Source organism: Dreissena polymorpha, chromosome 7 (genome assembly GCF_020536995.1).
Source record: "Dreissena polymorpha isolate Duluth1 chromosome 7, UMN_Dpol_1.0, whole genome shotgun sequence".
NCBI classification, from domain to species: domain Eukaryota; kingdom Metazoa; phylum Mollusca; class Bivalvia; order Myida; family Dreissenidae; genus Dreissena; species Dreissena polymorpha.
This window is the reverse complement of record NC_068361.1, coordinates 59,372,234-59,386,563: the sequence shown is the minus strand read 5'-3', so window position 1 is coordinate 59,386,563 and position 14,330 is coordinate 59,372,234. Positions and strand designations below refer to the sequence as shown.

At 37.0% G+C, this 14,330-nt stretch overlaps 1 protein-coding gene and 1 pseudogene across 9 annotated transcripts in view; both read right to left on the bottom strand.

Annotated features, from left to right (window-relative positions):
- LOC127838719 (tubulin beta chain-like) overlaps nucleotides 1-14,330 on the bottom strand; it is a 121,347-nt pseudogene that overhangs the window by 19,936 nt on the left and 87,081 nt on the right.
- The window catches only part of LOC127838718 (keratin, type I cytoskeletal 9-like), an 89,938-nt gene that overhangs the window by 7,975 nt on the left and 67,633 nt on the right, over nucleotides 1-14,330 (bottom strand). For 4 of the 9 annotated variants that reach the window (XM_052366679.1, XM_052366678.1, XM_052366687.1 and 1 more), the window contains 5 exons: nucleotides 8,427-8,534; nucleotides 7,209-7,298; nucleotides 3,034-3,114; nucleotides 1,577-1,675; nucleotides 1,315-1,410 (listed from right to left, as the gene is read on the bottom strand). The exons of 1 other annotated variant lie outside the window; for it this stretch is intronic. In XM_052366679.1, the coding sequence (XP_052222639.1) occupies nucleotides 1,315-1,410; nucleotides 1,577-1,675; nucleotides 3,034-3,114; nucleotides 7,209-7,298; nucleotides 8,427-8,534 (474 nt within the window). Of the gene's footprint in view, nucleotides 1-1,314; nucleotides 1,411-1,576; nucleotides 1,676-3,033; nucleotides 3,115-7,208; nucleotides 7,299-8,426; nucleotides 8,535-11,729; nucleotides 12,866-14,330 lie in introns of those variants that run through there. 4 more of the 9 variants (XM_052366685.1, XM_052366682.1, XM_052366684.1 and 1 more) reach the window with 3 other exon arrangements.

The following is a 14,330-nucleotide window of genomic DNA, read 5'->3' as shown; positions in this document are numbered from 1 at the left end:
AGAATCTGCTTGTGTCTGTTCCATCTCCGTTGTTGGCGTGGATCGCACTGCAGCGGTAATAATGCTCGAATCCTGGTTCTGAGTCCGCTAGTAAGACTCGAGAGCCGTCATCAAAGAGTTGGAGCCGTATTTTATATTTTATGTGAGGTCTAACTTAACCTCGATGCATTGTTCGGATGATATTTACGTTTTCTTGTCAATGTGTTGCTGCCGGCTTCTTCACAATGTTTAGTTTCCATCTGGTTTTTGCATCTGCGTACTTTACATGTTGCCTCCATATAATTCGCTCGTTGAATGTTACCCACATGTATGCTGAACTGGGGAGGAGTGTTGTCCAGGGTCTGTTTGCCAGACTTTACTTGGGTGTAAAAAGGGTTGCTGAGGGTTTCTCCTTGTTGATGGTTAAACATCAGTTGAAGGACAAAGCTGAGATCTTTTCCAAACCCAGATGCATTCGATGCATTCTGTATGTAGCTGTTGATAAACATCCTGAACGCATATGCAAATTGTTTTTACAATATCTGTAGAAAACAGATATATGGAGTAGTTGCATGTAAACAATTACCATTATTTTCTGAGTACAAAAAATTGCATAAGTCTGCTAAATTGAAGGTCAGTTTTCAGGAACTTGGTCAAAGACCGCACAGAATGACCCTGAACATGTGTTTAGTTTCAATCGAATACTTGTAGTTGGAAGTGACATCGAGATGTCACTTTTTGGTACACTTTTACCTTTACCAATTTTCAAAGTACAAAAAGGTTCATGGTTCATTGATTAATGTTAAATAATGTGGAATATATCAAAATGAGTATGATTTGCTTGTTTTGTTTATAATTGTATTTCAATAGTACATTCATTATAGCAGTATATTATAAACAATATAAAGACTTTCTCAAACTTTAAATCTTGCAAAGCTAGTGTTATTAAAACATGTGCTGAACATCTTAACAAATTAAACTAGTCCAATATGTGGACCTCATCAAGGGAGATCACTGCTCAGGAAAGTTCACGTATTTTAGCTTGATTGCTCCGCAAATAGCACTGACAATGTAATCGCGTGTCAACATCCGGTTTTGTAAAACTTAATTACGGCTTTAATACAATGTATTTTTGTATACCTGGACGCCACTTTTAAAAAACTTGTTGTCCACGGACAACTTAATTGAAAAAAGTCAGTTGCCCAGACAAGCAAATGTACGACTCAGGCAACTCGGTCATTTGATTTCGCCACCCCTGCTGCCAGCCAGCACTCGCCCACTTATTTGATCACATATTACAGACAAATGAAAACTGTTGAAACAATTGGATCTCACCCAGTCCAGTAAATCCTGGTGTAGCAGATGAGCCTGTGGCCCCGAAACTAAATCCAGTGCTTCCAGATGCCGGGGTGGTGCCAGTGAGAGAGAATCCTGTGCGTGGACAGAGGAACAATGATAATAATATTTTTTGTAACACTAATTAATGCTTCATTGTCACTTTAAATGTTCAAATAAAACAGTTGCACTTTTGAACATGAGGGAAAATGTTTAGAAAAGATTTTTTTAATTTTAAAATTTTGTTTTTTGTTAAAGATACCTGTACTAGCCGTTGTCTTTGCCCCTCCCAGGGAGAAGACTGTGTTCCCAGTGGAGGCAGCTCCCGGCGTGGCCTCCAATCCAAACCCACTTGTGGAGCCTGGGGACAGACAATGTCATGCCAAGTAGACAATTTGGGTTAAAATTGAGACAAATTTTTATGACAAGGTATAGAAAATAACATAATGGCCTTGGATGCCCCAAACCGGTTATTTCAGTTCTTCTTGTAAAGAGGAGATGAGTTTTCTTTAAAATACACTAGGCGCCATGCACTTATTTTAGCATACATGCCAGACGTCCCAATCTTGGCGGGACAGTCCGGCTTTTGGGGTGCTTGTCCCGGTGTCCCGATGTGACACTATTTGTCCCGACATTCGTACAAAACGATATACGCTCTATAAGTTCACAATAAAATTCCCTATTCAAGCTCCGCCTGGCTTTAATTACCATCGCTAATCCCTTTATTGGCCCCTATTAACAAACCATATCTACTAGTCGAGTGATCCAGTGTTGTTTTTGACACCTTATCAGCGAATTATTGATTTTATCGGGCATTCACACCAGGGTATTTTTTACTCCTATAAATATGAGGTCTATACACATCGTAATCGGTAGATTACTGCTAATTATTTGGACTATGTATTTTTATGATAAGAGTCGTTAATTGCTAGTGATAGATGCATCGTAGTGTATTCAGCAGATTGCTTTTGTATTTCAAGGCCCAAATCAAGTCCAAAGATACTATTATTACGCGGTATTCAGTGATTTTCTGAAAATAATGTGTACATATTGCATCAATCTAAATTTAGAGTTAATGGATGATTGGTTGCATAAAAACAGTGCTTAAAACAACATCCTGTTGAACGTTGCCTTAGTCCCAAATGGATTCATCCGCATAGTGCACGTTTGTTTACTTCCGGAAAATGGAGAACGTCTGTGTTCATGCAATTCTAAACACATTTATCGCCAATATTTGCCAGAAATTATGAAGTTTTGTAAGTAATTAGCTGATTACTGACTTCAGTAAAGGTGGCATGATTGATCGTTTTAGGTGTCCTGCTTTTTGGTCAAATGTCCCGACATTTTTAATGGACTGTCCCGATTTGGACCCGAACATTTCTGGCATGTATGATTTTAGGGGGCAAGTAGCGAATGGTCCCCTGCTTATATCATCTGTGAATAGATGTGAAATATGCTGGGCCATTTGCAAATTGTCCCCTGCTTATATCATCTGTGAATGAATGTGAAATATGCTGGGCCATTAGCAAATGGGTCCCTGCTTATATCATCTGTGAATGGATGTGAAATATGCTAACTCCTTCTATATTTCTCAAGAATTTGTTTATTCAATATGATTGATGCACACTGAGCTAAAATTGTGAAAGGATTGATGATATTGATTTTTTTTTAATCATATGATGAAAGCTCCCATAGCTTATTATATTAATGTTGTGATACCTGTGGTGTTTGCAGGGGTAGATGTCGCACCAAAGCCAAATGAACCAGTAGCTGGAGTGGCAGGGGTGGCCTGACTGAACCCTGCAGACAAAATAGTTTTGAACAATGAGATCAAGTGCATTGGTCAACATTTACAGATACTTTGCAACGGCTGAAGAAGAATAAAGTTATTCCTGAGATCATGGGCATTTGTACAACATTATAGGCAGTTTGCAAAAGCTGAACAAGGAACTGTTATTACATGGACTATTTAGATCAAGTGTATAAGTCAGTAAGAACTTTTTCTCTTGAGATAAAGAATGATAGCCAACATTTACAGTATTGCATCAACAGTTGAAGGAAAGACTGATGGCCATTAAGAGACAAGAGAAAAGCACAGCATAAAGATGAAGTTTGCAACAGTTACAAAAATAACAGTTATGTCATAAAGGTTTTTTCCTCTGCTTTTAAAACAAGAAACCGTCTGAGACGGGTGATGCTCCCGAAAGGTTTTTCTTGACACAATATTGCACTATATATTCAGATAAAAGGAAACGTATTGAGGGCACAGTAGTTGGGGGGACAATAATTTTTTATATAAAATTTCAAAGGGCCATAACTCTGTGAAAAATCATCCGACCAGAACCCGCTGATAATATGCACATCTCCTCTTGGTAGTGAAGCTTCCCATAAAGTTTCATTGAATTCCGGTCATTAGTTGCTGAGAAATAGCCCGGACAAGAAATGCACTTTATGTACAGGTAATGGAAAATTTCAAAGGGCCATAACTCTGTGAAAAATCATCCGACCAGAACTCGCTGATAATATGAACATCTCCTCTTGGTAGTCAAGCTTCCCATTAAGTTTCATTGAATTCCTGTCATTAGTTGCTGAGAAATAGGCCGGACAAGAGTTGCACTATATGTACAGTTAATGGAAAATTTCAAAGGGCCATAACTCTGTGAAAAATCATCCGACCAGAAATGCTGATAATATGCACATCTCCTCTTGGTAGTGAAGCTTCCCATAAAGTTTCATTGAATTCCAGTCATTAGTTGCTGAGAAATAGCTCAGACAAGAATTGCACTATATGTACAGTTAATGGAAAATTTCAAAAGGCCATAACTCTGTGAAAAATCATCCGACCAGAACCTGCTGATAATATGCACATCTCCTCTTGGTACTGAAGCTTCCCATAAAGTTTAATTGAATTCCGGTCATTAGTTGCTGAGAAATAGCCCGGACAAAAATTGTGCACGGATGGACACACGGACGGATGAACGGACAGACGAAGCGGCGACTATATGCTCCCCCCAAATTTTTTTAGGGGAGCTTAAAAAGGCTTTAAAATGGAACCAATCTCCAAGCTAACAGACCTGATCCCACACCGAAATTGTAAAAAAAAGTTTCCAAGCTAACAGACCTTATCCCGAACGAAATTGTAAAAAAAGTCTCCATTACCACCAAAAAAAATGTTTGTTTTTTAGAAAGAAGTGTCCAATGATTATTATATCTCAATTTTATATTATAAACATTAAACAAAGTATATAGGTATAATTTATATGATTTACCTCTCCTAATTTGAATAATTATAAAGAGTTATATTACATAAGTTTTTCCCACATCAATGGACTTTAAGCACAAATTGCATTTTTTCCAAATATGGCCAGAAAATGGCCTGATGTGTCTAAATTTGTTGATAAAAAAAATCCCAATTTCGTCCATATTGTTATGGTAGGTGGTTTAAATGGACTGACATAAACAGTATTCTGATTGGTTAGGACAACTAAACCATAAGTGCCAACAAATATAACAAGAATTCTGCTAGTCTGTCAGAAAAGTAAACAAACTTAAGGTTTTTCTCTCTAATAAACTAAAATCAAAATCAGTTTTAAAAAGATAGGCTCGAATTTCCTCCCAAATCTATAAGTTGACATTGAAATGCGAAGCTCATAGAACCAAAAGTATTACCCCCTACTGTTAACAAGAGAGATTAGGCAATACTAAAATTCACAACACTGTCACGGATAGTTCCCTAGCAATTTCATGTTGTTGTTTTTACACATCAAGTGTTCACAGTTGGCACTCTTTCCAAAAATATATAGTCAGTTTTTTGTTTCTTCAAAAATAAATATGTTTATTTTGCACCATGCTGTTATATAATGAATTTCCAAATTGTTTAAGAAGAAAACATCAGTAACTATTTCTAAACTCATCATAAGAAAATTGATGTGGTTGTAAGGATAAATGGCCATGCAAAATTGTTCATTCATTCGCATTGTAATTTTGAAATTCTCTAAACTTCAACTGACCTTGAAATATAGCTGTAATAAGTTATAACAAGACTATTGCCAATCAATGAAGGCCCCTTTCGGTGAAACTGCACCATTTTCACCAATATTTCTAGTCTATTTGTTGCCATAGCAACCAGATTTCTTGACGTAGGAACAAAATGAAATGACGTGCATAATGTACATATTGCCATCTGTCCATGTTTCAAAATTCATGAACAAATATGAAGATGTTTAAAAGTTATTGCAGGAACCACCATTTTCAGCAATATTTCTAGTCTATTTGTTGCCATAGCAACCAGAATTCTTGACGTAAGAACAAAATGAAGTGACACAAATAATTTTCCTATTGCCACCTGTCCATGTTTCAAGTTTCATGAAACAAGAGGGCCTGAAAGGCCCAAATTCGCTCACCTGAGATAACAAGATATCAGTGGGACAAATCTTCTGACCGAGTTTCACGAAGATCGGAAAATAAATGTGGCCTCTAATTTGTTAACAAGGTTTTACTATAGCCATATAAGGAAAAATGCCCCGCCCCCTGGAAGCCATGTTTTTCAACCAACCAGCATCATTTTTGAACTCATCCAAGATATTATCGGGATGAATCTTCTGACCAAGTTTTATGAAGATTGGACAGTAAATGTGACCTCTAGAGTGTTTACACGATTTTACTAAAGCCATATAAGGAAAAATGCCCGGCCCCTTGGAAGCCATTTTTGTCAAGCAAACATAATTATTTTTTAACTCTTCCAAGATATCATTGAAACCAATCTTCTGACCAAATTTCATGAAGATTGGACAATAAATGTGGCCTCTAGAGTGTTAACAAGGTTTTACTATAGCCATATATAGCCATATACATGTAAGGAAAAATGCCCCGCACCTGGTGGCCATGTTTTTAAAGCAACCAAAACCATTGTTAAACTCATCCAAGATATCATTGGGACAAATATTCTGACAAAGTTTCATGATGATCGGAAAATGAATGTGACCTCTAAAGTGTTAAAAAGGTTTTACTATAGCCATATAAGGAAAATAGCCCCGCCCTGTTGGTGGCCATGTTTTTCAACCAACCAGCATCATTTTTGAACTCGTCCAAGATATTATTAGGATAAATCTTCTGACCGAGTTTCATGAAGATCGGACTATAAATGTGGCCTCTAAAGTGTTAACAAGATTTTACTATAGCCTTATATAGCAATATAAGGAAAAATGCCCCGCCCCTTGGCAGCCATGTTTTTCAAGCAAAGGTTACCATTTTTGAACTCATCCAAGATATCAGTGGGACAAATCTTCTGAGCAAGTTTCATGAAGATTGGATAATAAATGTGGCCTCTAGAGTGTTAACAAGGTTTTACTATAGCCATATAAGGAAAAATGCCCTGCCCCATGGCGGCCATGTTTTTCAACCAACCGGCATCATTTTCGAGCTCGTCCAAGATATTATTGGGATGAATCTTCTGACTAAGTTTCATGAAGATCAGACAATAAATGTGGCCTCTAGAGTGTTAACAAGATTTTACTTTAGCCATATATAGCCATATAAGGAAAAATGCCCCGCCCCTTGGCAGCCATGTTTTTCAAGCAAACGTAACCATTTTCGAACTCATCCAAGATATCATTAAAACCAATCTTCTGACCAAATTTCATGAAGATTGGACAATAAATGTGGCCTCTAGAGGCAAATGTTGACATCGCACAACGGACAACGCACGAGGGCAAAAGGCGATCACAAAAGCTCACCATGAGCATGTTGTGCTCAGGTGAGCTAAAAATATGTAGAGTTTTTAAAGTTATTGCAATATCCAGAAAAGTGTGACGGACTGTAAGACAGACTGACAGACAGATCGCAAACCATAATTCCCCTCAGGTTTCACCGGTAGGACAATAATTACAACAAACCCTTGGCAAACGATCCAGCTGGAACAGAACTTGCTGTTGACCCGAAGTTAAAGCCTCCCCCAGTGGCCGGCTGGGTTCCGCCTAATATTCCTGTAACATCAACATTACATACACATTTGAAATATACAACTCAATAATACAGAAATAAGTGTTTTCAAGGGCAAACATTTTCAATGTCGGCTATAAAAATCATGTTTATTTTCGAATAATCAATTGTATAAAAAATTGATTATTTTAACACCAATTTTGTTATTCAAGCAATCCCTTATAATGTTTAAGTTTTAATATAGTTAAGGTTCCCCCCTCCTCATTTTTTTTATCTGGCAAGCATTTATACAAATAAGAATAAGAATAATGATGATAATAAGACTAAGAGGTAGTACGTAACAACAGGCTTATACAGCAAAGATGAGATCAAAGATCTTCATATCATAAAGCAGCTTTCTCTTCACAATGAGCTGTAGCTATTACACAACAAAAACAAGTCTTAGCAATCAGACGTAGCAAAAAACACATTCACTATTAATTTTTTTTACCCAAACAGGGCTCGAATTTAACTTTTCTTCCTACAAGCGAAACATTGCGAGCAGCTTAAATACCAGCTCGCAAAATCAAAAACATTCTCGCAAATTTTGCTGGAAACATAAATAAAAGCACGTTTGGACATTAGTACTATTAAAACTAAATAAAATATGACATCAACCACAAGTTTTGGTGTTATATATGAAGTTCTTTTCCCCATTTTTTCACTGTTTTCGTGGAAGAATTTAATTTCCGTTTGTTTTCTCTCAACTCAACGGTTAACTTTGCTTTATATTTCGTATTGTTATTTCAATCTGTGGGCAAAAAGAAACTAGTTATTTTTCGCTTCGCTGACACGACTGTTCAGGTTTTTTGTCTTTTATAGTGAACATGTGTGGATAATCGACTGTTTCATTATCTTTGTATCAATACCATCCGCATATATGTACTATAAGTATACCAGTCTACATACAAGGTGCGAGCTTCCGCATATGGGTATTCGGACGTTCTATTAATTGACCTGTGGTTTAGCATTCACAACGTCAAGCGCATTTAGCAATATAACTTTAATTTTTCACTATTTCTTCACTTGCGTAAAAATTCTAGTGGCTGAAAACTTTACTCGCAATCGGTATTTTTCACTCGCATTTTGCGAGTGTGCGAGTGTTAATTTCGAGCCCTGCCAAACAACTTTACCTGAACCAGTGCCAGAGGTGGTTGTGGTTGGTGTTCCAAACTGAAAGCCACCGCCTCCGCCGCTACCAAACATGTTGTAAATGTTCGGGTTTGAATGAACAAAGTAACCTGAAAAGACAATAAGATAAACTTCTCGTTTCTTAAATCCATACATAAAGAGGAATGAACTTTAGGTACACATGTACTAAGACTAGCCGTAAACTAATAACAAGAGCACCACATAACCGGTACCACGCTCAACTGCCGGTGCAGTTTTGAATAAATGAAAGCTTGTCAGATTTTTTTTTAAAGGTCACAGTGACCTTGTGACATTGACCTTTGACCTAGTGACCCAAAAATGGGTGTGGCATGTAGAACTCATCAAGGTGCAGGTACATATAAAGTTTCAAAGTTGTAGCTTGAAGCACTTTGATTTTAGAGCCAATGTTCAAAACCTTAACAAAATGTTAAAGTTTTAGCATGACGTGGACGGCAAGCTGGCTATGACAATACCTCGAGTTTTCGACGAAAACAGCAGAGCTAAAAACTACATGTAAGAGCAGAATTTCAAATCAAATTTGTATAATATTCAAATACAAGCCAATGACACATTGAATTTTATTATCCCCACGCTTTTTGAAAAAAAGGTGGGGATATTGTGGTTATCTCCGCCGTCCGTCCGTCCGTCTGTCTGTCTGTCTGTCTGTCCGTCCGTCCTGGCCACTATCTCCTCCTACACTAAAAGCACTAGAACCTTGAAACTTACACACATGGTAGCTATGAGCATATGTGCGACCCTGCACTATTTGGAATTTTGAACCGACCCCTGGGTCAAAAGTTATAGCGGTTGGGGTGGGGCCGCGTCAGAAATTATCACTCATTTTTTTAGGTTATTTTACATTTACTTCTTTATTTCTACACGGATTCACTTCAAATCGATACTGGACCTCTCTTATGACAATACAGTCAATCTCAACCATGCATGGCCCCATTCCCAACCCTGGGGCGCCCGCCCACATAGGCCACACCCACCAAAAATTTCCATTTACTATAATTTTTTCATTTCTACACGGATTCACTTCAAATTGATACTGAACTTTTGTTATGACATTAGGGTCAATCTCAACTATGCATGGCCCCAATCCCAACCCTGGGGCGCCCGCCCACATAGGCCACACCCACCAAAAATTTCCATTTACTATAATTTTTTCATTTCTACACGGATTCACTTCAAATTGATACTGAACTTCTCTTATGACATTAGGGTCAATCTCAACTATGCATGGCCCCATAACCAACCCTGGGGCCCCGCCCACATAGACCACACCCACCCAAAATTGCCTTTACTATAATTTCTTCATTTCTACACCGATTCACTTCAAATTGATATTGAACTTCTCTTATGACAATACAGTCAATCTCAACTATGCATGGCCCCATTACCAACCCTGGGGCGCCCCGCCCACATAGACCACACCCACCCAAAATTGCCTTTTACTATAACTTCTTCATTTCTACACCAATTCACTTCTAATTGATGATGAACTTCTCTTATGACAATACGGTCAATCTCAGCTATGCATGGCCCCATTACCAACCCTGAGGCACACCTAGGTCAAACATTCGGCGTGGGGATACGCGTCGGCCTCTGCCGCGCCATTTCTAGTTATATTATTATCACCAATATTAATTTGTATTATTGTTATATAATTACACATTGTTGTATTAAAATGAGTCCAGTTAACCTTGTTCACATATCGTTGTATTTGTAAAGTGCCATGAAAAAACTTAACAAATAAAACTCTTATACATGTATGTATATGATCTTACATAATTATTATGTCAAGATAGACTTCTTTCGTTTGAGATACGTTTTATATACTATTTTGGAGGAAATTCTGTTGCACTGGGCTAATAAGGGATAAGCATATAAGTGGGTATTTTTTATTGCTCTTTTTTTTAAATATACCAAATCAATCGATGGAGAGAGGTAAACAGGCATGATAAATTCGTATATGATTCTTTTATTAATATACAAAAACGGCACTTTGCATGCTGGAATATAAAACATTCTTTATTTTTGAAGCTTTATTTGAAAATGTATGTGTTTTCTTAAAAGTATATAAATATCATCATCATCGCCCTCCTCCTCATCATCATCACTATATGATTATTAAGATAATGATACTATTAATCATAATCAACATCATCAACAAGCGTTGGAATACCTATACCGAACGAATTAATAAATCATTATATCAACTATGTTTACAGCACTGTATGTTCGATTCTCGGTGACCAGTTGACATTAATTACTGTCATAACACGGACAGCCTAAAAATGACTGTAAGGAAGATAAGAAACTCAGAACATAACACAAGTTTCCTAAGAATCCCAGGATTCTAACATGAACTCATGTAATGAAGGGGTTGCAAATGATATTGTTGTGGTAGTAAATAATATGTATGTTGTACCATAAACATAGTAAAACTTCGTTATTGTTTTATTCGATAATGTAAAACAAATATTTTCCTTCAAATATGTTCACTTGATTTAAGTTGTTTATGATTCTTTGATTAAGGTGTATCCATTACCAAAACGGCACTTTGCTTGTTGGAATATTATACATTGTGCGTTTTGATTTTTTAAGTTAATCTATGACCGGGTCATCATCATCATCATCACCATCATCATCAATACCATCATTATCATCATCATCATCATCATCATCATCATCATCATCATCATCATCATCATCATCACCATCATCATCATCACCACCACCACCATCATCATCTATTCACCATCATCTGATCATCACCACCACCATTATCATTACCAACACCACCATCATCGTCATCATCATCATCATCTCGATCATGATCAAATTCAGTTCATGCTCCGTATGTATTTTTTGTTATTGGCCGCGCAGCTCTCGTCTTATCGCTTACAACAATTTTGTGTTTCTTTGTTCATTCCTTTTTAATTTTTTAAAGTTTGAAATTTACTACATATATGTGAAAAAAATGAAAATACAATATTTTAAATTATCAGTATATTTATTTTTTGTGGATGTAAATATTTTTTATCATATCAAGTACTGCTAGTTACTTATGTTTATTTTTACCGTACTGTACCGGGCAACTCTGAAAAATTTGCATATAGACTACATTTTATGATTTTATTTTTTAAATAACTGTTCTATTGTAACAGTATCCAAATATTTAAATCGTTATTACAATTTTGAACTTATTCTCTGGACTTCGTCGACAAATACTGTTATTTGAATTAGACCCAATGTAAACTAACTGTTAAATAAAATACCTGTCTTGTTGCCTACACAATTCAGTTTTATAGAATTGCTTCCCATCTCAAGAAGGGAAGTAACCTGTTTTGGAAAAGACACTGTCATTGTTGATAAGAATTTAATCTTTCTTTGGTCATCCATAGTTGATTCGATAGTTTTCCGTTTCTCCTTCATTAATTCTGAATAAATATACTGTTGACTGGGCGTCCCGCTGTCTAAAACGACACAGCACATCGACAATACCTTATTTAGTTCTTCCTTAACTTTGAGCGAGGCGTCACGTTTATTCCCAATTCGTTTGACGTCCGCAATTTTAAATTGTTTTGCCTCACTTATTGATTTCTGCTTTGCTTCTTCAAACAATTTTATGATACGATCTTTCATCGTATCCACCTCTGAAGAAATCTTTGCAATAGACTCATTTAAGCCAGTCTCCGACTGCTTACAATCCGCTAAAAAATCGTCAGCCTCGGATTGCAATTTTATCAATGAATGTTTTAATGCTTGAAGCTCGGGTCGTGTTTGTCTGGATACTTTGGCTATTTCATCCAATTGGTCACATTTCCGGTGAATGAGAACACATGAAAGACAGCAAAGCTTAGAATGATCCTGGCAGAAAAACTCTATTTCTCGTGCATGTTCATGGCACTTGTCCATTCCTTTCATGTCGAGTATTACGGACGAAGATTTACTGCCCTGTGAATTGACAATGTTATGCTGACCTGGTTTATAGACCGTGTGCGGATTTTTGCACGTATCGCACAGGTATTCATCACAATCCTTGCAGAAAACCGTAGCAGTTTTTGATATGTTGGTTTTCATACAGGGCTCGCATGATTGTGTCACAGCACTTTCTCCAATAAAGTCGCCTGCATTGTCTCGGTTTGAATCCACAAATCTTTTAGAAGCCATTGTGAAATTGTGTTTGAACTTGTTTCTACTTTCGATTTGAAAACCACTGTTGTTAAGTTTAATATATACTTTCAATATCTTTTACATAAAAATGAAATTATAGACAATTTTATTTTCTTGCTTTATTACGTTACCAAATTATATATATGAACACTAACTGATATCCAAATAAATCAATAAAACACTATAAATGTCCTACTTCCTTCTACGCCCTAAAGTTTATTTCTGTTTCGCTAAATGTCGTCAATCGTGATACATCGGCTATCTCGGATTCCTGCGTAAGATAGATTAATTTATGAAATAAATCGTCTGCTGATCCAGAGTGAAATGTCGTTAGGGAAATACCAATCGTGATATATCGACTATCTCCGTAACCTTCGTAAGATTATTTACTTTAGTATGTAATAAAACGTCTGCGGTTTGATAACAACCGTGTGTACCATTACTTTTGGGTTGTCAGCAGAGCGTGTTCTCCTTCGTTATATATCGGCTCTATGTTGGGTAAAATATATATACGAGGGGTGTTCCAGAAGTTCGTGGATTTTCGCTATAACTTTCATTTGGTAACATAAATGGACAAACAAAAAGCATGTTAAGAATATTTCGTCCTTTCCAAATATACTCTCCAAATATCATGGAAATACATAAAACAATAAATATATATCAGAGATTAAAACATGTGCACAATGCGCACACCGACGCACGTGTAACGTTTCTGTTCAACGTCAATGACGTTATGAAGTTAACAACTGTCAAATCTTTTCCACATAATCACCTCCAACGCGAATGCACTTTATGTGTCGGGAAATATATAATACACACACACACACACACACACACACACACACACACACACACACACACACACACACACACACACACACACACACACACACACACACACACACACACACACACACACACACACACACACACACACACACACACACACACACACACACACACACACACACACACACACACACACACACACACACACACACACACACACACACACACACACACATATATATATATATATATATATATATATATAATACGATGACGCCATCGTGCTATTGCGTTGTCGCCATCGTACTATTTCATTGTCGCCATGTTACTATCGCGTTGTTGCATTGCATTGTCGCCATCGTACTATCGCATTGTCGCCATCGTACTATCGCACTTTCGCATTGTCGCCCTCTGGATTTTAATGTGTAACCACGATGACCCTAACGGTATTCCGTAGATAAAACAATGTCGTTCAATTTTCGGTACACCTTCATACCGTCCTGTTGCTATACGAAGAAGTGCAACCCCACAGCGGAATTTTGCCAAGGCACTACGTTGTGCTCGACTTATCGTATTACACTTGACGTATGGCTCTACAGTGAATTCTGTCTTAAACTGCCTTTAGTTCCGAAGTTTATTACTCCCATTTGCGCGTATTTGACCATGTTCTCTATTAACGGTGTCTTAGGCATAAATTCGTTCTACATGGTTTTGTTGATAGCTATTAATTATCGACTTTTGTTGATCTTTGCTGTACATGTGACAATGGCTAAGAGCGGCATTTTGCAGTTTTTTATTGACTGATGAAATTATCGTTTTGCTCCACTTGTTTCGTCGTGCGCCCTGTCTAGTTAAGTATTCAAATCAATGTTTATTATGTCTGTTATCGTCCATCCTGTTTAAGCGAAAAATCA